This window comes from Geotrypetes seraphini, chromosome 1 (assembly GCF_902459505.1).
Source record: "Geotrypetes seraphini chromosome 1, aGeoSer1.1, whole genome shotgun sequence".
Classification (NCBI taxonomy): domain Eukaryota; kingdom Metazoa; phylum Chordata; class Amphibia; order Gymnophiona; family Dermophiidae; genus Geotrypetes; species Geotrypetes seraphini.
This window is the reverse complement of record NC_047084.1, coordinates 238,308,158-238,333,706: the sequence shown is the minus strand read 5'-3', so window position 1 is coordinate 238,333,706 and position 25,549 is coordinate 238,308,158. Positions and strand designations below refer to the sequence as shown.

Sequence of the window (25,549 nt, the reverse complement as noted above, 5' to 3'; positions counted from 1 at the left end):
CAGGCCCATTTGGGCCGAAACACGATTGTGTCGAGTCGTGACATATAATAAAAGGCATTGAACACCAGAAGTCTCCTTCAGTGTTTGTTTCCACTTTTCAGGCTTTGGGAAGTTGGCATCTCCTGTTTTCCTGGGTAATGTTTACGGTTACCGGATGTCCGGATAGATTTTGAAAACCTGTCAGGTTGTCTGGGTTTTGGAAGGCCCTGGCTCTGCCAGATCTCGAGGCCATGTGACATCATCACCTTGCATCCGCACATGCTCAGAGGCCCTCCAGAATTGGCCCCAAGCTCAGAGAAGGAGAGGAGAAGAGATTTGTGTGGGGGTGTAGCTGGGTCAGAACAGAGCAGGGCCACATGTACTTTTTTTACTTTTACAAATATGGTAAGCCTAGTAATGTTGAATTCTGTGAAGTCTTCCAATCAAATAGTAAATATAAAAAAAGTAATCATAAAAACATGAGAATTATAATGGGTACAGAGCAGAACTGTGATATTTCATTTTGCAATCTAACATAGAAATAACCTATCTTAAAGTTTTGATGTCACCTCAGTGAGAGCAAGAAGCTATCCCTCTACTACCAGACTGTGAAGAAAAATAAAAACACTGCAAAAAAATATATTAAGAACGATACCATAACAGCACTTTGACTCAAACAGCAACCTATGAAACAGCAATGATACTTCAGGTCTTAAACACCAGTACACCACCGACTGAGAAAACAGAAAAATTGGACTAGAGATCTCTACATAGAATCTACATCCTAACAGAATATTGCATCTTAATCATACATGCAAAAATAGATGACTCTTACCAAATATGGAGCAATGGACCACAAGCTATTAATGGATATATTAAGGCAAAGATTGAATTGGGAACACCAAGAGATCAGACTGTGTACAGTACAACACTGGAGAAATAGAAAAAAAAATGCATGTCTGGTTATACTGAGCAAAATACAACCCCTCCCCTCCCTTTTTACTGAGCTGCAGTAGAGGTCTCTACCGTGGCCCAGAGCGCTAAATGTTCCGATGCTCATAATTCTATGAGTGTTGAAGCAGCATCGAATCATTTAGCATTTTGGGTGCGGTAGAAACCTCTACCATGGCATAGTAAATGGGGGAGGGGGACATACCAAAGGTGCGTATTTTCCAAAGCTGATATATTCCAATTGAAATACTTTTTTCTTATTTTTTATTTGGGCATTTTTTTCAGTCACTGTGGGGCTCATGATAAAAAAAAAAGTAAAAAAAGTGGCCTAAATCGGTACTTGGACGATCATAAAGCCAGATCGTCCAAGTACCGATAATCAAAGCTGGTTTTAGATGTATCTAAAACCAGCTTAGGCCTTTCCCCTGCCTCTAAATGCCTAGAGTGAAAAGAGGCATTTTTAGAGGAGGGGAAAGGGTGGGAGGTGGGCCGACCTAGACTTAGTCGTACAGCAAGTATAACCAAAAGTTGGAACTTATATGTTTTGACTTAGACCAAGTCAAAAGAGGTATAAGTTCCGCTGATCTGATTGCGGCTGCCATGATCAGCTCAGCAGCCCCAGTAACCTGCCCACCCCCCACCGCAACGATCGCGGCAGGAGAGATGGCTCATCCCCCCCCCAACTGCCGCAACCCGCGGCAGGAGAGATGCCCAATCTCTCCTGCCACAATTGCAATCCACCCCCGAACCCCAAAACAATACCGGCAGGAGGGAGCCCAACCCCTCATTCCAAAGCGACCTGTGACACCCCCACTCCCCTGAAACAATACCAGCAGGAGGGAGCCCAACCCCTCCTGCTGAGGCAACCCCCCCTAACATACAATGCGGAGGGAACCCAGGCACTCCTGACCACAATGCACCCCCCCGTGACCGCCCCCTGAATCCCCGATTGCCCCCCCAATTCACCTTAACCCCCATTAACTTACATGAAGTTGGACGGGTCCCAAACCCGTCCACCTGGCAGGCCTGCCATCCTTTGAATGGTGGACCTAGGGCCTGGGGTAGGAAGGTGGGCTGCAGGTTTGAAGATGTTAGGGGATTGGGAGGGGTGAAGTGTAAGTGCAAATGTATTTTTAAAAAGAGGGCATGCAAGGAACCATATTGTGCATAGTGAGTGAGGGCAGTGGCATACCTAGCATATGTGACACCCAGGAACCATCATTTTATGACACCCCCCTCATATATATGAGAAACATGATGTTTAGTAACAATCCACACACCACACAAGAGTGTACCTAGGAAAAGGTGTTTATTCTGACAGCGAATTGTGTGGGAGGTCTATTTTGAGCTAGTGTGAGCACGCCATAGGCTGGTGTCCCCGAGTCTGGTCTAATTATATGTTTATACTTTTATCAATTTTGTACCTCACTTAGTAAAACTAAATAAGCAATTCATCAAATTAAAATAAAACTTGAAACTTGAGAACAGTTTTTTGGAACAGTTGTGGGACGGGTCACAGCCTCACCACCACTAAAGATAAGTACAGGCTGCTAATTTAGTATGTAAGATCAATTCATTTGCAACAGCAGCAGATGAATCCAGAGTCTAGTGGGATACCACACATCTACCAGCAGATGGAGATAGAGAAACTGATTAACAGGTGGTCCTATTAGCTGGTACTCTCCCTGTATCTTCAGTATTCTCTGTCTCCCAGCAGATGATGGTTGCTGTTCAACTAGCTCCTGAATTCTGGCTGTGACTGGAAAATTATGTTCTCCTGTTGAGGTTTCTCTTCAGCGAGACTACCATTCTATTTTCTCCTGTTGAGTTTTTCTCTTCAGTGAGAGAGGGGTGTCCGGCTGAACGGTGCCGGCTTTAGGGGTTACACTTGGGTTCCCCCAGGTCCCTGCCTCACCCTCCCTCCAGTGATAGAGGGTCTGCCTTGGTCTCTAATTTTCTTCTTTCCCTTGTTGTAACAAAAACCCCAAAAACAAGAGACCAAATGTACTGTCTGGGTTTTTTCTGCACTGCCAGTACTAAACAACCCTTCTTCTAATGAAATAGAGTCTGGATTCATTTGCAGTCATTTGCAGTCTGACTCCCAGGTTTGGCTGAGATAAGTACTACTTGCACTTTATATTTCTACATATTTAAGATATTTATCAATATTTAGTTATTTAAGAATCAATCAAGCATTATCACATTAAACAACGACATTAAAACGGGCAGCCAGTGATGAAGCACCACATAATCCTTCTCGCAGTAGCAAATTATTACAGCGGTGGAGTGGTGGGGCTGAGGCGTCCTTGAAGATATAGATTATATAGTGAAGATTGCAAATGAATCCAGACCCTATTTCATTAGAAGAAGGACTGAATTTGAGGCTGGATATAAACATTGATTGACAAAATTTGCCAGTTTGCTAGTACTAAACATCCAGCATCTGCAAGCCCTCACATCATTAAGGTATGTTTTGTTATCAATGACTGCGGTTTCTTGCATCCGGTGTGGGGTTTGTTATGCAGTCTTTACGCTCCGGGTTTTTCGTTGAGTGTGTGGTTGGTTGTGGAAATTTTAGGCTGTGAGTTCCTCCGGTGCCACGAGTGAGTTAGTAACAGGCATTTTTGACAGCGAATTCTTGCCTCGAGCATGTGATAACTGTTTGATAAGCCCACTTTCGGTTGCGGTGCTACAAATAACATGCAGCCGTGTTTCTGGGCGTCTAAATGGCGAACAACTTTTGCCACTGCTCTGTCCGTTAGCTTGGATAGCTCCGGGAGAGAGTTGGCACAAGAAGTCGGAGTTATATTTGCCGTGCTGCGGGAGGCACGCGCATTTGCGACGCTGAGTTCGCAGAGAACGGTTTATTATGGCGTTGGAGGAATTGTGTTTTTTCCCACTCGCAGGAGATGCGTGGGTGTGTTAGTTTCTTTTGGTGGGCCTTCCTCCCTTTACATGAACCCCCCCCCCAAAAAAAAGAACTTGTTACTCTGTACGGCGGCCGCTGTGTGCTTGGGGGACAACAGCGTTGGCGAGCCTGGAGGCATGCTGTACTGATCCTGCTTCAGTCGGGTTTGTATGGTTTTGTGTTTCCGAGGTTTGATTTCTTGAGCGGTGCAGTTTTCTTCTGGGGGACCCATCACATTTAGGCATAAGGCGATCCTCCATTCTATTCTCTGCTGCCCAGTTTCAGCTTGTTTTGGAATGGGTCGGCAGGAGGTGAATCGCTGTTGAGCATGGTCAGTGGTGGGGAATTATTCTGTTTTCAGTACAGACATTTCCTCCTCCCTCCTAGGGTCCCTGTCTGGTGAGAATATAGCTCTCTGGTACCATAAGCAGGTTTGCCTGTTTTATTCTTCTTTGACCAGGTGTACTGCACTGCATGTGGCTGGTGACGCTATAGAATTAGACTTCTGTTCAAGCGGTCTCTGATGGCACTTCTCGTCAGGAGGAGTTGGCTTTCTTTATGTTTAAGGCGCTGTTGGGTTTTCATGTTCGCAGGATGTTACTCAGCCTTCTGTGGTTTCTCACCCTCTCATGGCGAGTGATAGAGCCCTTTTCATTCTAGGGCCGCAAGACACTCATTTCTGGTCTGAGCCATGTTTGAGACTAGTCTCAGTACCATAGTCTATGGGGCTGCTGTATCCTAGAGTTCTGGATAGCTTGGAAAGGTTGACGCTTCAGAGTTAGGTGCTGTTATGGCAGTGGAAAGGTTGGCGCTTCAGAGTTAGGTGCTGTTTGGCAGTGGGGACAAAGGGGTCCACATGCTTCATTCATGGAAATCTGGTCCTGTCAGATCCCCACATGGAAATGGGATTTATCCCTGCAGTTCTCCTTTGAGTTTGCAGGTTGCTGGATGCACCTCTTTGGCTATTGGCCGGAGGTTGCAATTTCTACTTTGCCTCTAGTACGTCGTTCGTATTGGGGCCGTTGGAATTTGGCCTGGATTTGCAGATCTTGCTAGAGCGTTTTGAGGTTTACCTGTTTCAGCACTTGAAGGAGATGGATAATGAAAGTTCCACCTTTTCATGAGGTCAACCGATATAGACCATGTAAATTGTCTTATAACCCTGATTCAATTTTTCCTGCTAATGCTCGCCTGATCTTTGAGTCGTGCAATTCCTTTCTTCCATCCAAGGAGTCTTTGTATCATCATGACTGTGGCCAAGCCACAGGCGTTTCGCTCTGAAAGGGCCAAGTGGATGCACAGTCTGTAGGTCGTGCCCGTTGTTAGCTACGGTTGCAACCTACTTTTTTATCTAAGGTTGCAAATTATTTCTTGAGCTCCTTGTGTCAAGTGCAGCCACAGTGGCATTCAAGTGTCGCCATTCCAGTGTTTCTGGACTTAGGGCTGGTAGTCCCAGTTTCTCCACCACATGGTGGCCAGGGATGCTATTTCAGGTCCTCACCGTGCCCTAGAGTGAGTATTTTACAGTGTTTGGTTTTGAAGAAACCTATATACATCTTTGGATCTAACCACTGCATCAGCAGTATATTCGCTTTGCGGTCCTCCACCGGCACTTTTGGTGTCGGTCGATTTCCATTTGTCCTAGCCTCGACTCCATGGGAATTTCGATGGTGACGGTGGTAGTGACAGCATTTATTTGCTAGGCCATGTTTCCGGTTAATCTTTTCTTAGCCGACTTGATCTTTAGGCTTTATTCCAGACAGGACTGTCTTCCTGTCTCACCAGTGAGTGATTTTTCTTCTTCATTGTTTGAGGTGGATCTTCCATCTTCTAAAGACCTCTCTTATCCCTTTCCATTCAGTGTGATTTCTAGGGGGTGTTGGGGGGACCCTGGTGTTGCCTGTGTTTATTCCCATAGAATGGGGTGACCAGATCCATTCTCAGGTTTTTCTTTGGTCATCCTATACAGCAGTATGGTATTATATACAGGTTCCAAGATCCTTGATGGCATTTCTACCCGTGGATCCTGGAGATCAGTTTCACTGAAAGTAAAGGCGGCAGGCACTTTTGTCCCGGTGGTTCCGGGTGTCTCAAGGCTGCTACTGTACTCTATACGACTCAGGCATCGCTCAACAGGTATTAGTGGCGCAGTCGGATTATTCTGTTTAAAGGCATGCCATGGTATTCACTTGAATGCCCCCTAGTCTCCAAAGATGCCAGTCTTTTGGAGTGCGGGACTCCATGCCTTCAGTTCTCAACACAAGGAGTCAGGTTTCAGCAGGAGGCTTCTTGCTCACTCACTCTAGCGCTCAGGCGTTTTAATCCTTGTTTCGAGGCTGACAGATGAGGTTCTTTTAACAGGTCATGAGGGTTGCATTTCTCCGCACCCAGGAAGGTAGGCATTGTTCCCCATTGCCAAGAATGGATCCACTTCTTCGGTGGATGGCAGCTCATGTTCTATTCTGTAGATGGTTCACATTGCAAGATAGGTAACATGTTTAGGCAGAATTGTTCAACAAACATCTTCTACATCCTTAAAAATGAGACCTGTATGCTCCAGCGTTCTAGTTTATTGTGTAGAGGTGGGGTCTCCTCATGGCCTCATCTCGATATGTAAATCTTCCTCGGTGCTTCTGCAGATGCAGGGAGTGAGAGTCAGAGGGGGTAGACACGTTGGCTCTTTTTTGGGCCTGGGTTGTTTTCTCTTAGTATTTCCCCTTTGATGGTAATTATGGGTGTGTTGTATCTCTTACCTTGTTTTTACAGCACGGTGATCCTGGTAGCTCCAGCTTTTCTGCACCGTCCATGGTATGTGGTTATCCAGCTTTTGTCAGTGACCAAGCACTTGTTTTCGGTACCTCCTGATTTGATCTCTCAGGGGTTGTTCAGCATGGAAATTTGTCTCCCTTTGCTATTATAGCCTAGCTTCTTACAAATTCATGGCTGCGGTGTAAAGGTTATTCGGAGCAGATTGTTTCTACTCTTCTCCAGGTAAATCAGACATCTACGTCTGAGCCTTACGCTAGCATCTGGAGGGTTTTAAATTCTTGGGTAGCTCTCAGAGTTTTTCGACCTTCCAGACTTCTTTGTCATGTCTTCTTGTTTTTCTCCACAATGTGTAGCTAAGGACTTTGCGTATACTTACCTTTATCTTCCAGTGCCAAACCTTAATTGTTGCAGGAAACGAGTGTGTCATTCTTCGCTTAATTCTCAGCCTGCTGTAGTTTGGTTCCTGAAAGGACTACAGAATGTTCGTATGTCTTTTAGGAACTCCTGTCCGGACTGCAGTCTTATGATAGTTCTTGAGAGTTTCCAGAACGTTCTATTTTATCCTTCTCTCTTCAGACCCTAAAGGATGTGAGGTTGGCAATGTTCTTTCTTGGGGCCATGCTTTCAGCCTGGCACTTTTTTGAGTTGTGGACCTTCACCTGTAGGAATCCTTTTGTTGTGACTTATGGCTTCTGGGGTGTTAGTTAGGACAGTGCCATGGTTTCTTCCTCAGGTGTTATCGACCCTTCATGTCAGCTGCTCTCTCTTTTAATTCTGGTTTCTGGGACAAGAACTCTGGACCAGAAGGTTTCTTTTTCTGTCCGTCTTAGAAATGATTTGCATTCTTCTACTCTTTCTATGGGTTTCTTGCTATTTTAACCTTTCTGTTCACCTCTTTGGTTTGTTCATGGGACGCAGTAGCAGTTTGGGAGCGTCCAAGTTGTCCATCACTTGATGGGTCAAGGAGCCCTTTGCGTACCCTTACTGGTGGACAGGAAAGTGGTTGCCGGAAGAGCTTCTTGCTTATTCATCCAGCCTAATGGCTACTTCTTGGACTCAGTTCAGCGGTTTTTCTTTTAGAGATGGTTGTCTTGTGTCTACTTGGTCTTCTACGAATATTTATTCGATGCCTTACAGGTTGGATGTGGTGGCGCGGGACTGTTTTTAGATGCTTCTGTCTTTACGGGGGCAGCATTCGTTTCCCACCCAGATTCAGGATTGCTTTGCTACATCCCACTAGTCTCTGGATTCATCTGCTGCTGTTGCAAAGGAAGGAAAAATTATGTCCTTACCTGTTAATTTTCTTTCCTTTAGACGCGGCAGATGAATCCAGAGCCCCACCCTTCCTGGATATTGTCTGTCGGTTTATCTTTTGTGTGTTTCAGGCATTTGGTTCTTTCTGGTGGCTGTTTCTGTATAATTTCCTTTGCTTTTTGTTATGGGAAAGAAGTTTTTTACATGTTCTATATACTACTGGTTCCAAATGCTGGGGCAAGGAACAATACTGAAGATACAGGGAGAGTACCAGCTAATAGGACCACCTGTTAATCAGTTTCTCTGTCTCCACCTGCTGGTAGATGTGTGGTATCCCACTAGTCTCTGGATTCATCTGCTGCGTCTAAAGGAAAGAAAATTAACAGGTAAGGACATCATTTTTCCTTCTAGTATACGGTGGTATGACATGGTGATTAGCTGTGATGGTCTTATTAACAACCTGCTCAGTGTTGGTCACTAGAGGTTGGTTGTTGGGTCTGAGCTTTTCACTTACACACATTTATTTAGTTATGGAGTTTTATTTAGGTTAAAAAGTGTTTAAGGTGATTTGTGAGTTTGATTCATATTCTGATCACCTGATTCAATTATTTTTGATTTTTCATTATATTTTGAGTTTTTGTACACACAGAACATAGAAAACACCTTTGCCCAGGATGGAATATGTAATCACAAACTACCCCCCCCCCCTTTTACAAAACTATAGCTCAGTTTTTAGCGCTGGTCACGGCGGTAACAGCTCAGACGCTCATAAAATGCCTATTATAGTAGGTACTTTCTCTGTCCCTAGTGGGGTGCAGCAAGGTCTTCTTTATTTATTTGATCAATGATTTGAAACTCAGAACTGTAGCTACTTGCCTAAAGAAACCTTCAGCCCCTATGACTATATCAATGAAAGGAAGAGCTAATTTGAGAGGCTAAATTATTTTAAAAGGGTATTTTTTAATGTCCAAACTTGGCCAGTTTCTGTTTCTCTCCTGTTTTGCTTCAATTTGGCAGGACAGTACGTGAGTTTCTCAACTAATTCTCTGCCTCTCAGCTCTTCCATTGGCCCCTCCCATTATCCCAGAGTTACCCAAGACTCATAAAACCTTCCAAGTATGCTGTAGTCTGCAGAGCTGAATCAACTCACCAGCTGGGGAATTCATTTCTCTCGTGTCTGTTTCTAGCAGAGAACTTGGGAACTTGTTAAGGGCTTCAGGAACATTCCAAGGTAGGAAATTAACAGCCAAGCCGTTTCCTTTTAATTTTATTTTAAACTTGGGATGACTGAGTTGTTTTTTTTCCCTGGTGGCAGCTTCTGATTTATATATATCTAGGAGTTAATGTTACTGCAAGATTTTTAAAACTCCACAGTGATTTTTGGTTTTAAGATAAAATGCTTTTTATTTACTAAGTTTTATGTATATGAAAACAGCTTGTTTTACGAGTGTGTTCTGAAAGTACAGATAATAATGAAAGGCAAGGAAAACGCCCGTGGTAGTTTAGCTAGAGTTGTTTCCCTTTTCTTCTAGCACTCCACCCTTTATTATAGCTCCCTGTCTATGCAGTGTCCAATGGTAAAATAAAGATTGAAGTATCCCAAAGCACACCAACATATCCAGTCATTTCAGAACAAGATATGGATAAACATATGTTAAGAAAAGTGATGGCATTATTTTTCATAGGACTCCACACAACCCACCACTTTACACCCCTCTGACAGTTCTGGATAAGTTTTGATGATACCCATCCTTTGAAAATTGATCTCATGTGTGTTAATCTTGCACCATTTTCTACCATTTTTATCATAGCTTCTTCACTGATTGAAGTTTTTGGTGACAAAATCCCCCTCAGCTCATCTAAACCCATTTTTCTACAGCCTTCAGACAATTCTGAACAAGGTGTGGAACTGTGGATACACTTTTATATGGGCAAAGTACATTTATGTGTAGGGTTTTTTTTTCCTGTAGCACTCTTCACATCATTCATAATACATATGTAGTATCTAATTCTAATCTAGTCCTCAGGTTCTGGCTCACAAAATTTCCCTCTGAAGTTTCGAAAACAATTTGGACATACTTTTTACTAAATGAATTATGGCTCAGATGCACTAAAAGCAGCGATCATTGCGAAACCTGTTTTGACATCATTAACGACGATCACATTTGCCGACCTGATGCACAAAACGGCTCACTGCGTGTTTTTCCCCTCGATCACCCATTGTCCGATCTGACCATGCAAATTTGCTAAAACCACATTCAATCAGTAAAGCGATTGATGGCTATGCACAAAAAAAAAAAAAAAAGCAAGGGTTTTATCAATCCAAAAAACTGAGGGCTAGATGCACTACAGAGGATCAGTAAGACCGTGTGGGTCTGCTCGATCCGATTTTTGGCTGATTCAAAAAGAGCTATTGATGCCTACTGAGAACAAGCCAGCACGGATTCTGTAAGGGAAGGTCGTGCTTAACGAACCTTCTATACTTCTTTGAGGGAATAAGCAGTCGGGTGGACAATGGGGAACCCATCGACATCATTTACCTCGATTTTCAAAAGGCTTTCGACAAGGTGCCACATGAAAGGCTGCTTAGGAAGCTGTGGAACCACGGGGTGGGAGGGGATGTGCACAGATGGATCGAGCACTGGTTGTCGGGTAGACTGCAGAGGGTCGGAGTAAAGGGCCAATATTCTGACTGGCGGGGAGTCACGAGTGGTGTGCCACAGGGATCGGTTCTGGGGCCGTTACTCTTCAACATATTTATCAATGACCTAGAAAAGGAGGCAAAGTGCGAGGTTATAAAATTTGCAGACGATACCAAACTGTGCGGGAGAGTTAGCTCCAGGGAGGAGTGTGAGGACCTGCAAAGGGACCTAGACAAGCTGGAAGACTGGGCAAACAAATGGCAAATGCGCTTTAACGTGTAAAAATGCAAGGTCATGCATATAGGGAAAAAGAACCCGTTGTTCAACTACAAATTGGGGGGGGGCATTGTTGGGAGACAGCAGACTTGAGAGAGACTTGGGTGTGCTGGTGGATGCATCACTGAAGCCATCTGCACAGTGCGCAGCAGCCTCGAAAAAAGCCAACAGGATGCTGGGCATCATAAAGAGGGGCATAACAACCAGGACGCGGGAAGTCATCATGCCATTGTATCGAGCGATGGTGCGTCCACATCTGGAATACTGCGTTCAGTATTGGTCGCCACACCTCAAGAAGGACATGGCGATACTTGAGAGAGTCCAAAGGAGAGCAACGAAACTGGTAAAAGGGCTGGAACACTGCCCATACGCCGAGAGGTTGGATAGGCTGGGGCTCTTCTCTCTGGAAAAGAGGAGGCTCAGGGGTGATATGATAGAGACCTTCAAAATCATGAGGGGCATAGAGAGGGTGGATAGGGACAGATTCTTCAGGCTGAAGGGGACAACAGGTACGAGGGGGCATTCGGAGAAACTGAAGGGAGATAGGTTCAAAACGAATGCAAGAAAGTTTTTCTTCACCCAAAGGGTCGCGGACACTTGGTATGTGCTACCGGAGGAAGTGATCAGGCAGAGTACGGTACAAGGATTCAAACAGAGACTGGACGGATTCCTGAAGGATAAAGGGATCATGGGATATTGAGAAAGCTAACCAGAAAATAAGTATAGATGAACGGGGTACACGTCAGGGGTGCCCTCTCTCTCCGCTTTTGTTTGCACTGTTTATTGAACCCTTAGCTATCCACATACGTGAACACCCAGACATGAGGGGTTTATGGATCGGGGCTCAGGAACATCGGCTTGCGTTATTTGCTGATGATGTTTTGTTATATGTGCGTGACCCTGAACTTTCCCTCCCTATCTTGTTAGACATTTTTGCTGAATTTGGTGTGGTGTCCGGTTTTACGGTTAATCCGGATAAGTCGGAATTGATGGGGATCACCTTGACTGCCGATGACGAGAGGAGACTGTCGGGGAGATTCCCGTTTCGTTGGGCTTCTGGGGCGCTGAAATATTTGGGGATCTATATCTCTCGGGATCTGTCTCAACTGTACACTTTAAATTATACCCCCATTATTAGGCAAATTAAGGGGGACTTGCAGCGGTGGTCTGGGCTGTGGTTGTCTTGGTGGGGACGGATAGCGGTTATTAAAATGAATATTTTGCCTCGTTTATTATTTCTTTTTCAAACACTGCCTATACCGCTCCCGACTGGGGTGTTAAAAGAACTTCATGCACTCTTCTTCCGGTTTATATGGAAGGGGAAACCGCCTCGGATCTCTCGTCAGTGTTTGTGGCTGCCCCGTGAATCTGGGGGACGAGCACTTCCTAATTTGTTCTGGTATTATAGGGCTGCACAATTGCGAATTTTGTTGGATTGGGATATAGCGGAACAAAAATGTGTAGTACAATTGGAACAGCAATTAATGGGTACCCGGGTTTTACGAACCTTGATTTGGTCCTCTTTATCTGCACGGGTGGTATTTAGAACTTTGAGAAACCCAATTTTGACGCACCTTTTGCGGATGTGGTGGGAGACGTGGAAGAAATGGGGAGCAGGGATGGTGCCTTCGCTGCTGGGGGCGTTGGGGGACGAACCATCTTTTCCGGCGGGTAGGGAGAGCTCGGTTTTTCAGCGCTGGGAACGTCAGGGACTCCGGACGTTCTCGGATGCCCTTCATAGGGGGATCCTGGTGTCCTTTGAGGCTTTTCGGAAGTGTGCAGCTTTGCCTAAGGGGGATTTTTTAGCTTACTCCCAAACCCGACATTTTATTCAATCACAGGGCTGGACTGGGGAACCGATCAGGACGAGGGCTCCCTTGGAACATTTGTGGCTTACACTTCGTAACCTGCCCAAACCCATTTCAGTTCTCTATCAATACTTTAGGGGCTCGGTTGTTTTCCACCCTAAATACAAAGGTCTTTGGGAACGGGACTTGGGGTGTTCTTTCTCGGAGAGGGAGTGGACCCAACTTTGTCTTGAGGTGGGCAAGGCATCCTCTTGTGTTCTTATACAGGAGAATGCCTACAAGGTGTTTACCAGGTGGTATTATACCCCTGCTAGGTTACATAAAATGTTTCCGAGATCTTCTGCAATGTGTTGGAGGTGTGGGGGGGGCCGTTGGCACCTTTTTGCATATTTGGTGGGATTGTCTTCCTTTACAAATCTTTTGGAAACAGGTTGTTGGCTGTTTATCCCAATTGTTACAAATTGTGCTCCCGTTGGTGCCAGTGGAATGTCTACTGGGCTTACATAATGTATGTGAACACACTTGGCAAACTAAACTCCGCAGGTGGGGATTGGCTGCAGCTAGATGTTTAATTGCTAAATCCTGGAAAAGATCTGAGGCACCTATTATGTTAGAATGGTATTTGCAGTTTCATCAATTGTGTACCATGGAACTATCAATTGCTAAACGTCATGGGCACTACTTTTCATCTATGCGAACTTGGACTGTTATTATGGACAAGATTGATACTTTGGTTTAAGTTTACTGGGGCTGGGGGGTTTGGGGGGATTGTTGTTGTGGGGATAACTTCCTGAAGGAACAACAGGGGGGTGTCCGCTTTGTATATTTCAGTTTTCTTGGGAGGGGTGGGGGGATTTGTGATTCATTGCAGGGGATATCTGTTTGGCAATGATGTTTTCTTTTGCTGTATTGTGATTTCTGAGACTGTTGTCTTTTGTTCAATACTATGGAGTGCTTGAGCCTTGATATCCATATTTTGCTTGTATAATACAAAACTTTTAATAAAGATTTTCAAGTTAAAAAAAAAAAAAAAGAAAATAAGTATAGAAACCCAGGTCGTGCATGTGCAAGACCGGAGGGCTAGGAAGGGAAACCAAGGTGGCATGGGGGCCCCTTCTGGTGATTTAGACAGGTCGTGACCTGTTTGGGCCGCCGCGGGAGCGGACTGCTGGGCAGGATGGATTTATGGTCTGACCCGGCGGAGGCACTGCTTATGTTCTTATGATACACTAAAAGGTTTTCATGCAAATGATTCATTAGGTTTATCATAATCCCTGTCTGTCCCGGCCGATTAATCTCTGTGAGAGTGACTCTCACACATGTGCAGAGCCTACAGGAGTAGCCCGAACAGCTGAGAGGCAGGGGAAGCCCTGAAAGCAGCCTCCTGCTTCTCAGCTTTTCGGGGCAGGAAACTTTTCCTTTTTTTTAAATGGGCACAGATGCTGTGCGTGTTTCACATGTATAATATCTGCTCCCTTAAGAACCCCCCCACACACACACACACACTGATGACCCTCCCCAAAGAACATGGTACCAGGAATGCCCCCTGCACTAGTGAAAATTGGCAGGGAGGATGCCCATTTCCTCCTGCCATGCCGTTCCCCCCCCATGTGAGAAAAAAATGACAGGAATGATGCACTCTCCCTCCTCCCACCAAAGGCCCATCCCCACACCATGCACCTACCCCCAAACATCCCCTACCCTCTCTCTTCCCCCCCCCCAATAAAGGCAGGTGGGATGCCCACTCCCTCCTCCACTGAAGGATCCCCTCCTACCTTTCAAGGAAGTTAGGAGCAGGAGGGATGCTCAGTCACACCTCCTCCAAGGCCAGCCTATCCAAAGCCTTCCCCTCCCCGGTATATCAAGTGATGCACAGGGAGAGGCCTTAGGCATCTGAGCCAATCATACCCTTAAGCTCCTCCTTCTGTATCCCAGGATACAAGGGGGTCAAACTTAAGGCCCTGAGGAGAGGGCCATCATTGGCTGGTGCAAATGCAAATACCTTGATATTATCCAGCACATACCTAAAGGATAGAATATTAATTTACACACACATTTGCATGCTGTACCCATGTGTAGAACCAGCAGCATAAGAATAGCCATACTACGTCAGACCAATGGTCCATCTAGTCCAGTATCCTGTTTCCAACAGCAGCCAAACCAGGTCATAAGCACCTGGCAGAAACTCAAATCGTAGCAACATTCCATGCTACCGATCCCAGAGCAAGCAATGATTTCCCCCAAGAAGGCATTTGACAAGGTTCTGCATGAATGACTACCGTATTTTCTCGCATATAACGCGCGCGTTATACGTGGTTTTTACATACCGCACATACCCTTGTGCGTTATACGCGTGAGTGTGTTGTACAAAAATTTTTTACATAGTTTCCCCCCCCCCCGACGCCCGATTCATCACCCGGAAGGAGCGCTCGCACTCCACCCCGAAGGACCACTCGCACCCCCACCCGAAGGACCGCTCGCACCCCCACAGCCTCCCCCCTCCCCCATGGAGAAGCTGTCTACCTTGTTTCCGGATGCCAGCCCAGCTGCTTCCTCTGCCCCTTCTCAGAGCCCTGTGCTGTGCTGCTTCCTCTTCAGGCGGTCCCGCCCTTTCTCTGACATCAGAGAAAGGGCGGGACCGCCGGAAGAAAAAGCAGCGCAGCAGGGCTCAGAGAAGGGGCGGGACCGCCGGCAGAGGAAACAGCTGGGCTCGCTGGCATCCGGAAACAAGGTAGACAGCTTCTCCATGGGGATGGGGGGGAGGCTGTGGGGGTGCGAGCGGTCCTTCGGGTGGGGGTGCGAGCGGTCCTTCGGGGTGGGAGTGCGAGCGCTCCTTCGGGGTGGGGGTGCGAGCGGTCCTGCGGGGGGTGAATCGGACGTCGGGGGGGGCATCAGGCTTTCAGGGTAGGGACATGACTTCAAGGGGGAAAGGAGAGTCGGGGCGGGCGAAAGGAGAGTCGGGGCGGGGGAAAGGAGAGTCGGGCAGCATGCGCGGTATACGGGTGTGCGCGGTATATAAAAATTTCTGTACATAAATTTGTGTTTTTCGCGCGCTATACCCGTGTGCGCGTTTTACATGGGTGCGCACTATCTATGTGAAAATACGGTACTTCGACAAATTGCAAGCCATGGAATTGAGGGTGAAATACGTGGATTAAAAACTGGCTGGCGAATAGAAAACAGAGAGTGAGGGTAAATGGACAATACTTGGACTGGAAAAGCATCACGAGTGGAGTGCCACAGGGTTCGGTGCTTGGACCCGTGCGCTTCAACATATTTATAAACGACCTGGAAATTGGTATGAAGAGTGAGGTGAATAAATTTGCAGACAATACGAAGTTATTCAGAGCAGTGAAGATGCAGGAGGATTGTGAAGACCTGCAACGTGACATAAACACGCTTGAGAAATGAGCAAATCAGGTTTAACTTGGATAAGTGTAAGGTGATGCATGTCAGTAACAAAAATCTTATACACGATTATAGGATGTCTGGTGCAGTACTTGGAGAAAGAGACTTGGGGAGTACTGGTCGACAAGTAAATGAAGCCATCTGTGCAATGTGCAGCAGCGGCAAAAAGGGTGAACAGAATGCTAGGAATGATTAAGAAGGGGATCACAAACAGATCAGAGGTTATCATGCCGCTGTACCGGGCCATGGCACGCCCTCACCTGGAATACTGCGTCCAGCACTGGTCGACGTACATGAAGAAGGACACAGTACTACTCAAAAAGATCCAAAGAAGAGCAACTAAATTGGTTAAAGGGCTGGAGGAATTGCCGTACAGTGAGAGATTAGAGAAACTGGGCCTCTTCTCCCTTGAAAAGATGAGACTGAGAGGGGACACGATTGAAACATTCAAGGTAATGAAGAGAATAGACTTAGTAGATAAAGACAGGTTGTTCACCCTCTCCAAGGTAGAGAGAACGAGAGGGCACTCTCTAAAGTTAAAAGGGGATAGATTCCGTACAAACGTAAGGAAGTTCTTCATCACCCAGAGAGTGGTAGAAAACTGTAATGCTCTTCCTGAGTCTGCTTTAGGGGAAAACACCCTCCAGGTATTCAAGACAAAGTTGGACAAGTTCCTTCTAAACCGGAACGTATGCAGATGAGGTTGGACTCATTTAGAGCACTGGTCTTTGACCAAAGGGCCGCCTCATGAGCGGACTGGGCATGATGGATCACTGGTCTGACCCAGCAGCAGCAATTCTTATGAAGCAGAAAACCAGTGAGGGAATCTGTGGGTCCATTGGATGATCAAGGAGCAAAAGGGGCACTCAGGGAGAATAAGGCCATAGCGGAGAGACTGAATGAATTGTTTGCTTCAGTCTTTACGGAAGATGTAAGAGATCTACCAGAACTGGAAATGGTATTCAAGGGTGATGATGCGGAGGAACTGAAAAGAAATTTCTGTGAATCTGGAAGATGTACTAAGCCAAATTGCAAGTTAAAAAGTGATAAAACACCTGGACCGGATGGTATACATCCCAGGGTACATGAAATTTCTAACCTGCTGTTGATGATCTGTAACCTGTTGCTAAAATCATCTGTAGCACCTGAAGATTGAAGGGTGGCCAATGTTACGCCGATTTTTAAAAAGGGTTGCAGGGGAGATCTGGGAAATTACAGACCGGTAAGCTTGACTTCAGTACAGGGCAAAATGGTGGAAACTAATTCTAAAAAATAAAATTGTTGAGCACGTAGATAAACATGATTTAATGAGACAGAGTCAGCATGGGTTCTGCCAAGGGAGATCTTGCCTCACCAATATGCTTGACTTCTTTGAAGGTGTGAATACACATGTGGATAAAGGTGAGCCAGTTGATACAGTGTATCTAGATTTTCAGAAAGCTTTTGACAAAGTTCCTCATGAGAGGATCCTAAGAAAATTAGAGTCATGGGATAGGAGGCAAAGTTCAGTCTCATCAATTCGAATTCTCGTACAATCCCTTATACTGAGTCAACTCGATTATTGTAACATCGCCTACTTGGCACTCTCCCAGAAGAATATGCGGCGATTGCAACTAGATCAAAATGCAGTGGTTAGATTACTTTGTGGACTGAAGAAATTTGATCACGTAACAGCTTCCTATCGACTTCTACACTGGCTGCCGATGGAAGCACGTGTGAAATTCAAGTTTGGTTGTTTTTGCTTCAAGGTACTTTATGGCTTAGCCCCTAAATATATAACAGACCTTTTCTCTTTCACAACCAACAGACACAAGCGAAGCTCACACCCGAACTTTGTTTCTCCACAGGTTAGAAGTTGTAAATTTAAAAGTCATCACCAACATCTTTTCTCACATCAAGCACTATGGGGTAAAGACCTTGAACAATTGCTCATGCCTACTACCTATGGGGAATTCAGGAAACGCCTATAAACACATCTGTTCCTGAAATACTTAGGAAACCAACCTATACAATCTTAGTCCTCAACAAACGATCTCTAGAACTATCAATCACTAAGTCTGTACTTTGTTTATTCCATTCACTCTGTAACATTTCTAATCATTGTAAACTGCATAGAACTTCATGATCCTGCGGTATATAAATTGTTATTATAATTATTCAGTTGTGGATTAGGAATTGGTTATTGGATAGAAAACAGAGGATAGGGTTAAATGGTAATTTTTCTCAATGGAGGAGAGTAAATGGTGGAGTGCCACAGGGATTTGTACTGGGACCGGTGCTGTTTAACTTATTTATAAACGATCTGGAAATTGGAATGACAAGGTAGGTGATTAAATTTGCAGATGACACTAAACTGTTCAAAGTTGTTAAAACACTTGCAGATTGTGAAACATTGCAGGCAGACCTTAGGAAATTGAAAGACTGGGCATTCAAGTGGCAGATGAAATTTAATGTGGACAAATGCAAAGTGATGCATATTGTGAAGAATAACCCAAATCACAGTTACCGGATGCTAGGGTCCACCTTGGGGGTTAGTGCCCAAACAAGGGACCTGGGTGTCATTGTAGACAATACGATAAAACCTTCCGGCTAATGTGTGTCCAAAAAAGCAAACAAGATGCTAGGAATTATTAAAAAAGGGATAGTTAACAAGACTAAAGATATTATGATGCCTCTATGTAGCTCCATGGTGCGACCTCACCTGGAGTATTGCATTTAATTCTGGTCTCCTTATGTCAAAAAAGATATAGCGGCGCTAGAAAAGGTTCAAAGAAGAGCAGCCAAGATGATAAAGGGGATGGAACTCCTCTCGTATGAGGAAAGAATAAAAAGGTTAAGGCTCTTTCAGCTTGGAAAAGAGAAGGCTGAGGGGAGATATGATTGAAGTCTATAAAATCCTGAGTGGAGTAGAACGGGTAAAAGTAGGCTGTAAATAAAGGAAGATGGATTGAGACAAAAAGTTGTTAAGGGGCGTCCTGAACAGGTTGCTGAGAAGAGAGCTCCACCTTGAAGGCAAAATTATTCATATATGCAACAGGAAAAACTTTTCATTATGCCTAAAAGAAGGGGGAAACAGAGGGGTTTACCTCCATCTACCTCTGGCTCTTCGATGCTGCGGCAGACTGTAATTACATCTTTTACAGTCCAACCTTCCACATCTGGTGCATCCGCTGCTATGAGTGGGGAAGCTCACAGCTTGGATGGTGAGTTGTCACTCTCACTGAGCCCGCAAGAACCGCACACATCTCCCAAGGGTGGAGAAACAGTGCCAGAGCAGATCATGCAGGAGAGATCTCCGAATCCATCAAGAGAGGCACGTTCTCCAGCCGAGGTGGACCCGGAAGTAAATACAACTATGCCGACTCCGGGGTTTGAGTCGCTGCATTCTGGGAATTTTGAGCCAGTGGCAGCTAGCGGGGGTGAGGATGTTGGAGCCCAGAGAACCAAAGAAACCAAAGAAAATCCGGCTATTATTCTCCCCCTCAAGCCGCTGGTGAGACCACAGGCAGTGACATTGGATTCTATCTGGAGGGCAATCGAGAATTTACACTCGGTATGCACTAACTTTGTTTCCATTACTTTAAATTCTACCTCTAGGATAAGTTCTTTAGAGACTTCTGTTCAACAACAGCAGGTGGATTTGAAAAACTTAGAGAAAGTTACAACTGAGGACAAGAATTTGCTTACCAAACAAATGACTGATAAAATGATGATTTTAAGGAAGATTGAAAATCTAGAAAACCAATAGAAAAACTTAAATTTAATGATTTTCAATTTTCCGATTGTCAAGTTTATGTCTCCAAGGAACTCTTTAAGAACTTTATTCCGATAGTCTTAAAGATATCGGAAGCAAGCCTCCCCCCAATACAGAAAATTAACTATTTAAAACAAATGCAAAAAGAAAAAGCTGTAGTAGCTGAAAATACACAATTGGATGTTTCTGCTATTTTGCAATCTTCTGATATTGAAATTCAGGGTCGGGCGACTTTATTGGTCTCTCTTATATTTTTACAAGATAAAGAAATGTTGAAATTATACTTTAATTTAAAATAGGTCACCTATTTAGGTGAAAGGATATATATGTTTCCAGATGTCTCAAAATGGGCACAATCTATGAGGAAATAATTTTTAATATTTCGTCCAAAAGTGATTGCTTGGGGGGCAGTGTTCCAATTGAGATTTCCCTGTAAATGCTTTGTTTCATATCAAGGGAGTAAATATATTTTCTTTGAACCTGCCCAATTAGGATTTTTCTTAGAGGGTAAAGGAGTCTCGACCCTGCCAGAATGAAACAGGTTACTAAGGCGGCAATTAATTAATGGGTAGGTTAATAACTTAATACTGTTCTATTTCTTTTTTTTCATAGTATATTAATCCCCTTTTCCTGAGGGGTTTTCTCATTTTGCCTCCCCTCTTCAGATTGTGGACTGTATTAGATAAATATTTAATTGTGTTATTTTCTGGTACTTAGTCTGTACAACTAAGTGAGTTTTATTTTGTATTGCCTTAGACATCAATGTATATGGGATGTTTTGAAATAAAGAAAAATATAAAGAAAAAACAAAACAAAAAAAACCCAACATAGTTGTTAAGATAGACCATTGTTGATATTTGTGGGCCAATAATGGGTAATTTCTGTGAATCTGGTAAAGGACACGAGGCTATCTTTATTGTATAGCTGTTTAATGTAATGTAATGTAATGTAATTTATTTCTTATATACCGCTATATCCTTTAGGTTCTAAGCGGTTTGAAGAAAATATACATTAAGATTATAAATGAGAAGTAATAAGGTACTTTAAAAATTCCCTTACTGTCCCGAAGGCTCACAATCTAACTAAAGTACCTGGAAATTAATAAAGAAGAGAAAATAAAGATGATTGAAAAAAGAAAAATTCTATGTGAACTTATAGGATGGAAATTAAACTGACAGTGAAGAACTGTATGAAAAATACATATGGAATGCAGTTAGAGAGGGTAGGTTACAATCTATTTATGGTATTTGTTTAATTGGAAGGTGTTAAGGTGGGTAATTTGGGGGAAGGTTATCTGAAGGTAGGTGAATCTTCTGGAGGTAAAAGAGGAGGGGTTAAGATATTTGGATGAATTTTTTAACAAACCATACTCCGCTTTTTTGCCAGAGTTTCCAAGATAAATATTCCCTCCTAATGAAGGCAATAAACCAGATGATAAATGGTGATTTAGCCATTGAGTAAACAAACCTAAACCTAAAAATAATGGAAATGCTAACTTAATCAAATATGGAGGACAAATATCCATATAACAGAAGGATGTAGCATATTTTAAGAACAAGTGCTTAGTATCTTTAAATTGAATTTGATCAAATTTCCTACAGATGCTATCCACTGGGATAATAGATCCATCAGTCAGTGTATAATACAGAAAAGATCATAAATGGGTAGATGGCCCCAAATTGTTTGAATCTTAGATTTAAAAGATTGCCAGGTCATCTGCAAATGGAAGAGCAGAATTTATAGTAAACCAGCTTGAAACATATGCATGATTCTACAAATGATAGTTGCATAACTTGAAAGTATGTGTGTTTAGGGGTGGAGAAAGACTTAGGCGCTGGTAGGCGTGATTCTCTAAAGGACTTATATGCTTATAATGTAGACCTGTAAAACCTTGGTCTACCTTACAGGCACATAATTCCCCACAGTTCTGCACGTACACTCAGATCATCTTCTCAAAATCTATTGGCTATACCTTCTCTAAAAATAATAGGTACACGAAGATCTGACATGTTTTCTGTAATTGGTCCTCAATGGTGGAACTCTCTGCCACAACACATTAAAAATGAAAAAGATATCCCTTCTTTTAAAAAATCCTTAAACGCACCTTTTTAAAGATGCTTTTAACATTTAAAACTCTTTTGACTTTTATGATACTTTTAGTCTTTTAACTACCCTGCTTCCTTTTGTTTTTCCCTTATTTGTTTTTCTTGATATAACAGATGTAACTTTTTACCCCCTTCCCTCCCAACTAAAGTTTGTCCTGTCTTAATTTGGGAGTTTTTTCTATTCTTTACTAGTTAATTATTATTATTATCCTTTCCCTGAATTTAAAGTTTTTTTCTTCTTCTTTTAGCACTTTTTCACTTTAGCACTTCTGGACACTTTACAAGGACTCAATGATGTATGAGGCGATTCTCATTAGGACTGAGGTTCTGGTGCTAGTCACCTATGAGAAATAGCCTGAGCCTATATACCGCATGTTATCCATTTAAGGCTCATACTGATGTCCTTTAGTGTCATGTGTCATTATTTCTTATTTATTACTTATACTGATAATTTATATAAGTGACCATTTGTTTAGTTATTTTCTTATATTATATTTTTTGTTAGTTTTTCATATAATTTTTCAGGGATAAGGATTGCTTAGCCAATTCCTATTTATTAATTTTAAATGTTCATGAATTGTGTATTTTTATAATCTTACTCTATTTTATAATTGTGTACATCGCTTTGTAAATAGATTTAGTGATTCACCAAATATTAATAAACCTTGAACCTTAAGTTAGGCATGGTTCTGTAATAGGCACCTAAGCATGATTGACACACAATAGGTGCCTACATTATAGGTGCTTATCTTTTTAGATGCCATTTACAGAATTTCCCCCCTTAGTGCCTAAGTGAAAGTCAGCTGCTATTAAAGTGTTCCGGGGCGGAGGCACCACTTGGCTCGTTAGTGTCGATACTCAGCAAGGACAGCCGTGTAAATAGGATCACATAAAACGCAGTCCTGTGAGCTTTATGCGGCAACCCATGGCTAGTTAAGCGCTAAATATTGACTTAACTGGCTGCATTAGCTGGTGTCGCATAAAAATTGGATATTCAGCGCTAAAGCCCAAACATGGCTTGGTATTGAATATCCAGGAATAATACCAGCGATGGTCTGCAAAACGCTCACCACCATTCGCTGAATATTTATCCCTTGATTTTTAAGAAAACTGTTGGCACTTTTTTATGTGTTGATATGTAACTTATTGCACTTTAAATCAATGTAGTATGTACCAAACCTTTTCAAGTGCACCAGCAATGCACATCACTATTGTCTAGTATATCTTAAAACTATCTGTGTGAATTAAAAAGTTTTTCTGCCTTCTCAGTTGATTCAGTAACCTCTTATATTTCTTTTTTGTAGGTTCTAAATTCAACAATGTTTAAATCCTGTCTCCTTGCCTTTTTGGCTCTTTCTCCACTTTGTATTGCTGGAGACACAGGTAACACCAACGAGGAGCAGCTCAAAGACATACAGCAAAAATTGAATGACCTATGGTTGAACCTGCTCCCCCCACAAGCTTTTGTGACCAGACATGAGCGAACCGCTTATGCTGCTTGCGAACTGAGACCTAGCTTTAAACTGGAAGCAGATGAGCCAGCAGTGACAGGGCAAGTTCTGTTTAAGCAGACTTATCCTCATGGGAATCTAGATGCAATCTTTCTTCTGGAAGGGTTTCCCACTATAGACAATCAGTCTGGTAGAGCCATTCATATCCACAATCTTGGAGACTTGAGTGAGGGCTGCGACTCTACAGTGGGCCATTATAACCCTTTCAATGTTAATCACCCGCGACATCCAGGAGACTTTGGCAATTTCATTCCCATAAATGGCAAAATAAGGAGACGAAAAGGAAATCTTCAGGCCACGCTCTTTGGTCCATATTCTGTCCTTGGCAGGTCAATTGTGGTACACAAGCAGGAGGACGACCTCGGCAAAGGAGATAATCCAGCCAGTCTGGAAAATGGAAATGCAGGAAAGCGCTTGGCTTGCTGTGTGATTGGGATCAGTAGCAGCAATCTTTGGGAAAAAGCTGTTCAAACCCTTCTGACAGAGAAGACCTCAAGTCCTTTCAGATAAAACCAAAGGAAACCACTGAAGGAATACAGAAATGCCTTTCTGAACAACATATAAATGCTACTGTGATTATATTTCAACTCGTAGAAGATATTGCATACTGGGCCCTGTTTTTTTGGTTCATAGTCTTAAGCACGTGAGACAAATGCGCGCCAACAAACGAACGCTGACAATTCAGCGCAAAACTTTAGCGTTTTGCAGGAAAATCTTCTTTTAAAGGGCTCTGACAGGGGGTGTTGGTGGGGGACCCCCCCCCCACTTTACTTAATAGGGATCGCACTGGCATTGGGGGGGTTGGGGAGTTGTAACCACACATTATACTGGAAACTTAACTTTTTCCCTATTTTTTAGGGAAAAAATTAAGTTTTCAGTATAATGTGGGAGGTTAACCCCCCAAACCCCCTAACACGGCAGCGCGATGCAGCGTGATCCCTAAAGTAGAGTGGGGAGGTTCTCCCCCACACCTCTGTCGGAGCCCTTTAAAAGAAGGTGTTCTTGCGGCGCACTGCAATCTTGATCTGAATTGACGGCGCTCGTTTGTCGGCGCGCTTTTGTCCCGTCACCATTTTTTTTGTCTTGCTGATTTGCCAATACTGTAGCTGCTGTGATCATCAAGTTTAGCTATTTTCACTGAATCAATTAAAAAAAAAAAAAAATGTTGGCACGGTATTCAAAAGCACTTATCAGGTAACTTACCTGCTATCTGGATAAGTGCCATGGGGGCCAGCCATCAATTTCCAGTAACATGAACCAGATAATGTTGCTGAAAATCATTACAAACTAATGGTTGTTGAAGTCTGAATATATACACCTGAAACCACCTTTTTATTTTGAAAGACTTTTAATAAATTTTGGTTTGAGCTGCCCTACTGCTCTTTTCTTTTTGTCTCTGCAATTGCTTTGCAGTTGGCCAGTGCTTCTCATTCTGTGGCTATTCATATAATGTCAGCACTGACCGCCCTACTAGATATTCATTGCCACCCATTATCCTATCCAAATACAAGTTCTGAATAGCCTTTTTTTTTTCTTAAGCCACAGTGGATGGTGGTTACAAAATGAATGTTGACTGCCCTGGCTTAAGATTGACCCATGCAGTGTGCCTCATTTCCCACAGATCAGGACCTAGACCTGCATGTTGCAAATAGTTCAAACAACATAAAACCTCAATATTCAGTAGCATTTGCTTAGAGAAGATGACACAGTCTGATTTTTCCACTTCCCAGTCCTTGTGGCGTCTGGCACTCTTCTGCCATAGGACCTGCTTACCAACCCTTAAGTCTGGCTAGTCAGCAGCTCTTGTCATTTCCTTCTCTATCAATCTCGCCACTGTTTAGCAGCCTGCTCCTACTTGAAGTCATTGCCATGGACCTGGTAGAAATCGCTCACAGCGCTCCCTCTTGCACTAACCTAGGGCTCTCGTGTCATACTGATCTGCTGCTTAGTGATGGCCTGCTCCTAAGTCCTCCTTCCAGTTGGCCTGCAAAGGCCAGCTCATAATGGAGTACTCCCTCACTGACAATAGGAGGAATAAAAGTGGTGGGGTCCAGTTTGAAGGTGAAAAGAAGTAAGCAGTAGAGTTTGGCTTTGAGAAGGACCAGGGAATGAATATCTGATGGGGGTTCAGGTTGCACAAGAAGGTATGGCGAGATCAAGATAGTAGGCTGAATGAGAAAACAG

General features: G+C 43.6%; 1 protein-coding gene across 2 annotated transcripts in view; it reads left to right on the top strand.

The window, feature by feature from the left end:
• Positions 1 to 24,555, top strand: part of SOD3 (superoxide dismutase 3) — a 43,121-nt gene extending 18,566 nt beyond the window's left edge. Inside the window, exons 1-2 of one of the 2 annotated variants that reach the window (XM_033948394.1) lie at positions 8,945 to 9,092; positions 23,159 to 24,555. In XM_033948394.1, coding sequence (XP_033804285.1) covers positions 23,174 to 23,875 — 702 coding nt within the window. In that variant the 5' untranslated portion in view covers positions 8,945 to 9,092; positions 23,159 to 23,173 and the 3' untranslated portion in view covers positions 23,876 to 24,555. Of the gene's footprint in view, positions 1 to 8,944; positions 9,093 to 23,158 lie in introns of those variants that run through there. The other variant, XM_033948383.1, reaches the window with a different exon arrangement.
• Positions 24,556 to 25,549: the final 994 nt, after the last annotated feature.